The 12,284-nt window shown below is 38.1% G+C and overlaps 1 protein-coding gene across 1 annotated transcript; it reads left to right on the top strand.

Annotated features, from left to right (window-relative positions):
• The first annotated feature begins 3,047 nt into the window (after positions 1-3,047).
• On the top strand, positions 3,048-12,284 carry pgm1 (phosphoglucomutase 1). The gene is made up of 11 exons (XM_053497720.1): positions 3,048-3,358; positions 4,795-4,957; positions 5,758-5,901; positions 6,027-6,152; positions 7,169-7,359; positions 8,208-8,362; positions 8,519-8,634; positions 9,622-9,757; positions 10,156-10,339; positions 10,536-10,670; positions 11,891-12,284. The coding sequence occupies exons 1-11, from the start codon at positions 3,113-3,115 to the stop codon at positions 11,978-11,980; spliced, it is 1,686 nt and encodes a 561-aa protein (XP_053353695.1). The 5' UTR covers positions 3,048-3,112; the 3' UTR covers positions 11,981-12,284.

Genomic DNA, 12,284 nt, shown 5'->3' on the forward strand with positions numbered 1-12,284 from the left:
CACTCGTAAACTCATCAATCTAAACACTGAGAAGATGCTTTGGAAATGGAGTAAACGCATACAGTATTACCTCATCAGCGGATTATTAAACATTTGTGAGCTCAGACTATGACTTTAATTGGGAGTGAAATGAGGAGTAATGCTGTAACAGAAACTATTTGCTCAGGTGAAAACTCTAGGTCTCAGCGTTGCAAATGAAGTGTATATGAATTTAACTCAGAAAAACTATATTTTACATGCCCTATTAAATTACTGTATATTATAAGATCATTGGCAACGTGGAATTAGAATAATAAAATTTAAAAGCAGTCAACCTGACCTGTATTTTTTGGCTTATTTGGTCCTAATATCATTGTTATTTGAACCCTAATTACAAAAAAACATAAATCATAGTGTAGCATAATTGATGTTCTTAATGATGTAAAATGGATGGGTTTGTTCATCTGAATATAAATAGCTATAAAGACAGAAACAAAAATATGAAAAACATTTTCATGACAACAAACAATAGCACATCAATTTAACTGCACTGTTCCTACATTTGATGGCATGGAAGCTGCAAAGCTTTAGAGGCCCCTATCTGATCTTGACTTTGTGTTCCTCTATGCGCTGGGTTTTGCATTTCTCCCATAACTGCATGGGGGTTTTTTTTGGCTCTGGATTTTTCCCACCACCAAAAATGCAGGTAGGTGGAGCAGCTACTCTTGGTGTGAATGAGTGTGTGTGCATAGTGCTCAGGAAAGAACAAGCATCCCAACTAGGCCGGCTTTCCTGTCTCATATCAGTAATTCTGGCATAGACTTCAGGTCCATCAGGACCAGAACTAGAATAAAGCAATTAATGTAAGTGTAAATCACCCATGAAACAAGTGGAGATGTTTCAACTCCCTAAATTCCAACTTAGTTCATAATTTCAGAAGTAATTGTAAATGATTCACTATAGAGATTCCTGACCATCTCTCTCATACTTGCTTCTAGTTCCACTATTCTTTGGAGTGTGGCTGTGCAGATTTGTGCTCATTTAGCTCAAGTGATGTCAAGTACTGTTAGATGTGAAGGTCTTAGGAACAGTCAGCAATCCAGTTCAACCCCAGTGTTTATCAAGTGTTCAGAAAGTTTTAGGTCAGTGTTTTGTGCAGAACACTCAAATTCTTCCACTACAACCTTAGACCTTGCTTTGTACAGGTGCATTGTCATGCTGAAACAAGAGAAATGCCCTGGTAGAAGAGGGGGAATCTAAGCCATGAGGTTTACAACTTAATACACAACTTAATGGTCTCAAGCCTGGATAAAACAGGGAGGGGTGATCTAAATCAAACTAAACCTAATAAAATATAGTTAAACCTTGGATTGCAAGAATATTTTGTTCCGGAAGCGTACTTGTATATCAAAACCTCTGTATATCAAAGTGAATTTCCCCATAAGAAATAATGGAAACTCGGATGAATCGTTCCACAGCCCAAAATATTTATATAAAAATAATTAATAAAAAAATATTAAAAATAAAACACACACAGACACATGGATACACACAGACAGCAGCTTGCCGACAAAGCCGAGAGGAGAGGAGGAGAAATGGGGGCTACTGTGTAAAACGAGTCACAAACACAATACTGCTCAAATGAGACCTCGCTTGTTTAAGTAGATCATCTTGCAAAACACTCGCAGTCCAAGGTACTCAGAATTCACGGCTCAGCGTAAAGGAATTAGATGATCTGTTGTGGTAAACTGTAATAGGAACGAATAACAATTCTGGTGAAATGAAATGCTACTGCATAAAGACATCCTATTCCAGGGATTTTCAATTCCAGTTCTGCAGGGCCATTGTCCAGCATCATTTGTAATTCACCAACACCTAAACACACTCACTGACCCTAGGGAATATCAGATTAGTTGCATCAGCTGTGTTTGATTAGAAGAATTATCAAACTGTGTTGGACACTGGCCATTGGAGAATGAAGTTGAAGATCCCTGTGCTAAAGTGTGCTTCCAAATTTGTGGCAGAAATTTGTAGAGGAACCTCACATGTGGTGTGTCTATTATTTGCCTATGATCTACTCTCACAAATATTAAATGACGCAAATATTAATTTTCAAAAATATTGAATGTAAATATTATAATTTTTCACAAACATCCAATTTTAATTTACACAGGACTGATGGTAGGGCCCCCCTTCTCTTCTCCGGACAAGTTTTTTTCAGATACCTCAAACAGTCAGAGGGGATTTATCAGAGAAAATAACTTTACTCCATTCCTCAGAAGTCCAATCCCTGTACCTTTTGCAGAATATCAGTCGGTCACTGATGTTTTCCTGGAGAGAAGTGGCTTCTTTGCTGCCCTTCTTTAAATGTATGAAAGTGAGCATCACCTTCAGTCGTGTGTCATGCTAGACATTCTGAGACCATTCATGTGTGGGGTTGCTTCTCAGCCAAGGCACTCACTCACAATTTTGCCTAAGAACACAGCCATGGATAAGGAATGATACAAAAGCATCCTCAAAGAGCAACCGTCCAACAACAGTTTGGTGTCAAACAATGCCTTTTCCATCATGATGGAGCACCTTGCCACAAGGTAAAAGTGATAACTAAGTGGCTTAGGGAACAAAACATTAAAATATTGGGTCCATGGTCAAGAACCTCCGCAGATCCTAATCTCACTGACGGCCTTGTAGTCAATCCTCAAGAGGCGGGTAGACAAACAAAATAGTCAGAATGAGGCCCAGGAACTGATTGACAGCATGCAGCAAGGGTCAGCACTGCAAATATTGACTTTTTGCATGAACTTAATGTAGTTGTTGAGAATAAAAGCCTTTGACACTTATGAAATACTTGCAATTATACTTCAGTGTACCATAGTAACATCTGAGGAAAGATCTAACAACACTGAAGCAGGAGACTTTGTGAAAATGAATATTTGTGTCATTCTCTAAACTTTTGGTCATGTGGAAACTTGTGGACTTGTACTGTAGGTCTGCTTTTCCTTTAAATACTGCAGTGGGGCGGGACCGAGCAAACTAGCTGAGCGAGTGAGTGTACGTGAGGCAGCGTGGGGAGGGTTACATGCGCTACATCCCGATTGGCAGCCGGATCACACAGGCGAACTTGTAGGGCGAAATGGTGAAAATCAGTGTTGTCAAGACAAACGCGTACAGCGACCAAAAGCCAGGAACCAGCGGCTTGAGGAAGAGGGTGACCGTGTTCCAGCAGAACCCGCATTATGCCGAGAATTTCATCCAGAGCACTATTTCAGCCATCGAGCCCTCTCAGAGACAGGGGGGCACTCTGGTGGTGGGAGGAGACGGGCGATTTTTCATGAAAGATGCCATTCAGCTGATCGTACAAATTGCTGCGGCCAATGGGGTTAGTAACTTTGGGTGATTGAATGATTTGAGTATATTTTTTTTGTGCATTGCATTTGAACATGCATTTTTATTTTGCATGCATCTCTGTGGAGGAGTGTCTCTTTCGCAAGCATCAATGTTACTGTTACTTCATTTATTTCATTTTCCACTACTTTTGCAACACATCCGGCGGCTCATGCAATTTTAGTATGGCTGCCAGCAACATGAAATGCTTTCGCACACACAGCTAGTGGGCTTATTTGTACTGAGTGACCTCTGTGATCTTTCCGGAGAGGTCTCAGAGGCAAAGGGACACCTCTGACATTTCAAGGCTTTGCTGAATGAGAAAGGTGCGTCTCGTGTTTCCTCTAAGCGACTCGTGCAACTAGAACCTTTCTTTGAAACATTGTTGCAATTTAGGAAGTGTATTTGCAACGATGTACGGTTTCCAAATGCCTCCACATTCCCTATGTTTGCGCACTACAAAGGGTAAGAAGTAACACACTGGGTAGTGTGGTATATGCGTTGTAGGGAGCCATTTGAGATTGAACCAGAACGGAGCTCACGCTTCCGTAGTTGGTGAGAGTTGCTGCTGCGCATGCGCAAAGGAGGTGTGCCTGCTGTCACGTTGCCACCTACAGTATATACAAACACTATATACTTTCATCTCCTGTGTTGTTCTAACTTTTTCCACTCATGTATTTAAATTATCTGCATTTTGCATCTGCAGCGTTCATTAAAGTGTTTAGGAAAATATCACTTTAAAGCACACAAACTCTGTATGTGTATATATATATATTTTATTATTATTATTATTATTTTTATTTTTTTTTCCCAAAAAAATGTATGCACATTTCAGGAAAAGAAATATAGTATGATTTACATTATATTAGTATAATATAAATAAGATTATACGGGTTCAACTCCAACATCGAGTTTGCATGTTCTCCCCATGCTTGGTAGGTTTCCTTCGGGTACTCCGGTTTCCTCCCCCTGTCCAAAGACATGCAGATTAGGCTAACTGGTGTCCTCAAATTGCCCATCCTGCGATGCCCTGCCTCATGCCCTAAGTCTCCTGGAATGGGCTCCAGGCCTCCTGTGACTCTGTATACAGGATAAAGCGGTATAGGTGATGATACGAGACAATGCTACTTTTTGGACATGAATAAAACATAAATCCGTTTTTTTAAAAACTTCCACATTCCAACTTCTTTAACTATTTAAAATGTGAGTTTTTTTCATTATGCTCTTTTGATAGACTGACTCTCTATCCATCAGCATGCTTCTGAAAAGTAATATATTATGACATGCTATCTTTTCATGTGACAGTTTACTTTATTTATGTGTGTTGCTGAAGCATGTAATATTGTCAATGTAATCTTGTGCTTAAATCCCATACATTCAGAATCCCTGTGTGAACTTCATTCCTAAATTCTCTCACTCTACCTGTTTCAGATTGGCCGACTGGTTATCGGTCAGAATGGGATAATGTCTACGCCTGCCGTTTCCTGTGTGATCCGCAAATTAAAAGCTGTCGGAGGAATCATTCTAACAGCCAGCCACAATCCTGGTGGCCCCAATGGGGACTTTGGCATCAAGTATAACATCTCCAATGGAGGTACAAGATGCTTGGAAATGGGGCATACACATCTTATAATTTAAAGTGGCACTATTTCTGATAGCAGGGTCTAATTTCTAGTTGGGGTTTAACCATTTTAAGAACCGTAATCCTACTGTTATGTGGTTAATTTTGAAAATGGCTAATTTTGGAGGGGTACTCTAAATGCTGCATGGTTATATTTTTAATCCTTTTAACCAACCACATCATTGATGTGCATTGCAGATATTTTAGCTGTTCACTAGGGTTCATTCGTGTTTGATCATGGTCCATTATGGAGGGATGGACAACACATCATATATTCATTAGTATTATCACAAAGTAAAAGCTTGAGTACAGTATGTCACTAAGTTCTATGTTTGGCTTCCTAGAATAATCAGCTTTCCGTAAAAGTGATCGTGATATATATGATTATTTTTCTATTTTCGCGAAATTGTGGCACATCCTTCTTGTGCTATTTACACAAAGTAAGCCTGTCACTTGCCAATGTTTTAGCTATGGGAAAACATAATTTAATTAAACATAAATATTTAATTCTGGAAAGCATCTTCATTTTCTCTGTCTCTATATTCATTCATTAGGTAACTCGTGTGGTAGCAGACTATATTACGGTTTTACACCAACTTTAATTTTCTTACTTGCATAATTGTTTTCACATACACTACCTGTAAATTCCAAAGTCAAAAATATGATAATGATGATAATAATAATAATAATAATAATAATAATAAAATGTTATAACAAGATATTGCAATGTCCATGATATTACACATTCTAACCTGTAAAACATGTCCTTCCAGGACCTGCACCAGAGGGCATTACTAACAAAATCTTTGACATCAGCAAAAGCCTCCAAGAGTACCACATCTGCCCAGAGCTCAAGGTGGATTTGTCTGCTATCGGCAAACAGACTTTTGAAATTGAAACTTTAAAGTCATTCACAGGTGAAATCTCAAATCCACTTAAATTCGCATTCCTATGGTTTATTTTTATGGTTATTGCAACATTTTTTTTTGTTTGTGTTTTTTTAAATCACTATTTGGCATTTTTTTCCTCTAATCTGATTTAGTGGAGATCGTGGACTCCGTGGAGTCATACGCAGAAATGCTCAGGGACATCTTTGACTTTGCTGCACTGAAGGAGTTACTGTCTGGACCTAATCGCATCAATGTCCGGTTAGATGCAATGCATGGAGGTGAGGCCTCAAAGAACTGTGTAGAATGAAATAGACTGTTACTTACAGTAAAATAGTTTTATTACAGTGAATGGAAAATGTGTATAGAAATATTGCAGTAAATTGAATAGAATGAGGTTCACTACACTAAATGAATAGAAAAGCATTTCTGTACAGTATTACTAGATTCATCTTTGAAAGTACTGGAACACTGGGGTCAGTTCTTTTGTTTTTACTGTACAGTACAACTGAATACATTTGGGTTTGAGATCATTAGATAAACTTTGGATTAGGATTTCATCTTTCATTCCCTGATTTTATTTTATTTTTTTAAAATCTATCTCATAACATGGGACCACATTTCAGATGTGAAAGTATCAGAGCACATAGTCATAATCTAAGTAGCACTTAAGTTTTGGTTGGGTATCTTTTGCTTTGGTCACCAACGTTTTGTAAAAAGGTTTTTTTTTTTTGTGCTGCATTTCCAAGCTTTTTATGTTATTATTTTTTATTATTATTTTCGGCTTATGGTATTCTTTTCTCAGCCTCTGAGCGTCTTGCTTTACTCCTATGGACATACCTCTGGTCTTGGTGTTGGTTTATCCTATTTTAACAACTTAGTCTTTTTTGAGACTAAAAAAGGAGTAGGCGTTCAGAGGTATCAGGTGCTTCAACAATTACTCTAGCAGGGAACATCTTGGGAGCAAGCTTTCAATCACATTCACAATATATTTGATCACCTAAAACAAAAGGTACACCCCTGAATAACACCTGAATAAAATCCTGCATTATAAACGATTAGAATTCTTTTGTTGTGCAAATATAAAGTATAGGGCTTTATTAAGGCAAAACTTGGATATAATAGCGCTCCAAACAGGTAAATGGTGAGAAGAGCTTTAGGTTACAGTGCAATAACTTAAAATAGAATTTCGCTGTAGTACAGTTAAAAAGTATAAAACGGTCAAATGTACAACCTTTTTGCTCATGCATAGTGGCTGATGAATGTTTTCCATTTATGCTTTCATTGTTCCTGATAGTGGTGGGCCCTTACATCAAGAAGATTGTGTGTGAGGAGTTGGGCTCCCCTGCCAACTCCGCTGTTAACTGTGTGCCCTCTGAGGACTTTGGGGGTCACCACCCAGACCCTAATTTGACCTATGCTGCCGACCTGGTCAAAGCGATGAAGGGAGGCGAATATGACTTTGGAGCAGCTTTTGATGGTGATGGTGTATGTACATGCTTCAATGTCCATTAGTCCAATCTTGTTATTTCTATATTAGGGGTGCACAACATTACACAACACTAGTCTCTGGATCTGTACCAGAGGAATAAAATTTTTTATGAATTATGAACATCTTAAGTGAACATTTTAGAGCTGATAGCATTCCCACACTCAACTACAATTAAAATATTAAATATATATAGTATATTAAAACCCTACCTTTACATTTATTAGTGACAGGAAGAAGGAATAAATAATCCATAAGCGGGTGATATGATGTGACGCAACATGAACCACAGTAATTGTTACCCCTCCAGAGTTAATTAGTATCAAATAAAGCACAACCTGAGTTGGACTGTTCTCCATAGACCACAACAGGTTGCCATTTTTTTTAATCATATGTTTTATCTATTTATAGTTATGTTTAAATTTTATTTATTGCTTAAGGGAAATATGTATTAAAAATATGCATGTGTATATGTATATTAATAAATATGTGGATGTCTACAAAACAAGTCAGGTTCTATTACTAGGGAAGGGGAAAAAACTCTCTTAAGCAGGAAAATAAAATTAGTTACCTAATTCTCGTCATTTAACATCCCAATTACTGTGAGATCAATAAGACAAAGAAACGATCATTTGTTGACGAAATCTTTTTTTTATGAAATGTACAGTTGGTCAGGGTTTATCCATATAATGAAGAACCATATAGTTATTTCTAGTAAGGATTATACCATTATTTCACTCACCTCTAAATTACCAGTACACTGTTATTTAGATTTCACTTGTTTTTTCTTAATATCTAATGATGACTGCATATGATACATCCATTCATGTTTTACTTTTTGTTTTAGGATCGTAACATGATTCTTGGTAAGCATGGGTTCTTTGTAAACCCATCGGACTCCGTGGCAGTGATCGGTGCCAACATCACCTGCATCCCATATTTCCAGAAAACTGGTGTTAAAGGTCTGGCACGCAGCATGCCCACCAGTGGTGCCCTGGACAAGTAAGACCAGCCTGCTTTGTATAACACTAACCATTGCACTGTATAAACAACTCAATTACAGTTAATTATTGTAGATGTTCTTCTAATCATACATTTTAAATCATGACTCTAGAGTGATATTTGTCCTTACCTGCATATTGGTTGGTTGTGTGGCAGTGTGGCCAAAGCTTTGAAGATGCAGCTGTATGAAACACCCACAGGCTGGAAGTTCTTTGGGAACCTGATGGATGCTGGGAAACTGTCTCTGTGTGGGGAGGAGAGCTTTGGCACTGGTGAGAGGAATCCACAAATCTGTTATTTCTGTAATTATTCAAGTGCAATTTGGCTGCACTGGCTCATCTGTTAGATTTGAAATGGAGCTTAACTGTAAAAAAAAAAAAAAAAAAAAAAAAAAATTTTGGAGGCAGATGTGCTCTACATGCTTGAACCTAAATGCGTCAACAAATCAGACACTCATTCATTCATACTTCTGATTAATGGGCAATCTCACCCAGTTGAACATTCCTTTATAGAACACACAGATGAACAATTGTATTAATAATGTACAGGTGTAAAGCGTGATCAACATTTAGTAGGACGATATTACATTACACTGATTGATGATTACAGTAGATGTAGTCATGTGCTATGTAACAGACCACATGTAGTGCTTGCTGTTACTCAGTCATAGTAAAGACCTAATTGTAAGATGGAACATTGTACAAGTAATAATGTATTATACTATATATGTATATACGTAATAGATGTTATTTAGTCGAAGTTCATCAAAGAACACAAAGCCTGGTCAATTTTGCCAAAAAAGCAACGGTTCACTTTGGAGTCAAATGAGTCCGTTCATATGTGTGCCCTGTAATGGATTGGCACCCTGTCCAGGGTGTACACCAGCCATACAGCAGTATAGACGATGAGTGAGTGAGATTACAATTCGCCAAGTATAAGACTGTTAAATATGTATTCATTTAGAGTTTAACATTTGTCCAATTGGAAGATAACTTTGTTTCTTTCAAGAAATAAAAATTAGAAAATTTGCAAAATGATCTGCCAGTAGAACCTGAAAATGTTATAAAGACTGAAATACAATACAAGTCTTAGAAATAGGGTTCGGAAAGACTAGATAGATTATTTATTTATTTCTTTTTTTCATTAAGAGACTTGTTCGCTGTCAGTCTTGGACTTTACCCTTTAGTTGTTTTGGTTAATGAGTTTTTGTACGTGGTCACATTTTGCCCTCACTCTGACTCTGATCTTTTGTCTTTAAGGGTCTGATCATATCCGGGAGAAAGACGGCCTCTGGGCTGTGCTCGCTTGGCTGTCTATTGTTGCCAGCCGTAAGCAGAGTGTAGAGGACATCTTGAAAGAACACTGGCAGAAGTTTGGTAGGAACTTCTTCACAAGGTGACTGAGCCATAACTATATTTTTTCTATTGCTAGTGATGTGTGTATGTCTCTACATTTTGTCTTCAGCACAGAACCAGTAGAAACCTCAATCCAGATAAAATAGTTCATAAAAATGAGTTCATATATTTCTACAGATTGATGCCCTCTAGTGGAGAAATTGATAAATAGACCATTAACATTCTGCATTTTGTCCTGCATTCCCTGTCCTCTCCTTATTACGGGTGAAGATAATTAGGACAGCAAAAGTATATAACAGGAAAAAAAGTGTTCCACTGTCAGAATAGTTAATCTGTGTGATAACCAAACCAGCTTATATGTAGATGAAAACCTGTTTATTGATGTATTTTCATTTAAATACATTAACACTTGGGTGTTTTCCTCTTGGCTCTGTGTAGATATGATTACGAGGAGGTCGACTCGGATGCCGCTAATAAGATGATTGCTGCCCTGCAGGAGACCATGTTCGATAAAGCTTTTGTTGGGCAGAAGTTCTCCTCAGGGGATAAAACATATGAGGTGGAAAAAGCTGATAACTTTGAATATACTGATCCAGTGGATGGCAGTGTCTCCAAAGGACAGGTGGGCTGAAGAGCTGGGCCAGGAGAACATTTTATGTAATAACCAAAAAAATGTCTAAATTAATGATGTGCTTAAATCTTTCACATCACATATTCTAACATGATCAAACCATTACTGATATATATATATTTTTTAATAACGAAAGAAATTTTTATATTTCCCAAAACCATAGTGACCTTTCTTTTCCACTTTCCAGGGACTAAGGATCATCTTTACCGACGGTTCACGAATCATCTTCCGTCTCAGCGGGACAGGCAGCGCTGGTGCAACCATCAGACTTTACATAGATAGCTATGAGAAGGATCCTCAGAAGATCTATCAGGACCCTCAGGTAAACACTGGAGCAGAGCCATGCTTGTAAGAGACAAACAGTCTTGCTGTTAAACGCACTATACAAATAAAATTAAATTGAAATTGATACACCGTCCAAAAAATGAGTTTAACAGATTCTTTTGTATGTTCTATGATATCAGGTGTGATATTACGACTTATTTACACCTTTAACATTCATACAATTGGGATGATGGGATTTTTATATGATTTAATATTAAAGTGTATGGCGGTACGATGGCGTAGTGATGAGCACTGTCGCCTTGGCACCTCCAGGGTCTGTGTGCTTGGAGTTTGCATGTCCTCCCTGTACTTGGGTGGTTTCCTCATGGTACTCGGGTTTCCTCCCACATGTCCCACAGACATGCAAATTAGGCTAATCGACATTGCCAAATTGGCCATAGTGTGTTAATGAACTTGTGAATGTTGACCGAAGGTCCTACCACGCTCGTATAATGGGAATAAATACAATGGTAATCACCGTTGGCCTCCACGGTCCCTAGCTGGACTACAGATGTTTCTATATGGATGGATAAGTTCAAATATATACGACCGAGTTTTTGCCAAATCTCAGACTTGTAAAATCTCATTCTTATCCGTCAATTTTCTGATCCGAAAATATTCTGATCTGTCAATTTATGAAGCAGTTCTTGGGAATCCGGTTATTATTTTTTTTTTTTTTTTTTAATCAACCAAGACAATTTGATTGTATAAGTTTGAAAAATGCTATATATGAGTCTGTCCTTTAAGTGACTGCTCACAAACATCTGGATGATGATGATGATGATGGTGACGACGAAAACTGTGCTAGAATCCTAATAGCACCTGCAGCAGGTGTGGCCCTGCACTCTGAGATCTTCTTTGAGTGGAATTATATCTGATCAGGCTGATGAGAGGACAATTAACCTGTCTGAAAGAATCAGCATCAAAAGTAATCAGTGTAAATGGAGACTGCAAAACTGGGTCATGCTTGTATTTTTTACTTACTGCAGCTGCCTCGGTTTCTCATTTAACTCCAGGGCGTAACCTGTAATCTAAGAATGAATGTAAAGGGCAGTTAAACAGGAAAAGGACCAGAGCAAGGACGTGATAAAACCACAAAACTCACTTCAGAGTGAGATGAGGAGAATAAAATGGGACATGTTTTAGATTTCTGGAGTTTGTTCAGGACATTTTAAATGATGTGTTACTCACTCACTGCATGTTGTTTGTCTTTATCAGGTCATGCTTGCACCTTTGGTGGACATTGCTCTGAGGATCTCGAAGCTCCAAGAGAAGACCGGCCGTAGTGCCCCTACCGTGATCACATAATCAATCACCTTACATGCCTAGCTCACCTTCTTGGTCTGGCTCTCACCTCAGGTCACACCAGCCAGAAACACCTTGCTCTGTATCCATTACCCTTCCACCCTGGTGAATAATGCTGTCCCCTTTCCATGTCTGTCCTAAACATGTTTCACATTTTAACAAGTGTTGTGCAAGTGCAATAAAAAGTCTTTATTTAATGTGAGTACATGAAAAAAAGATCATGTTACATCGCAATATCATGCACTTGGAGTAGTGTGTACATGTGTAATAATAGTTGAATGTCCTAATTAAAGTCACATGCTATCAA

Source organism: Clarias gariepinus, chromosome 6 (genome assembly GCF_024256425.1).
Source record: "Clarias gariepinus isolate MV-2021 ecotype Netherlands chromosome 6, CGAR_prim_01v2, whole genome shotgun sequence".
Taxonomy (NCBI): domain Eukaryota; kingdom Metazoa; phylum Chordata; class Actinopteri; order Siluriformes; family Clariidae; genus Clarias; species Clarias gariepinus.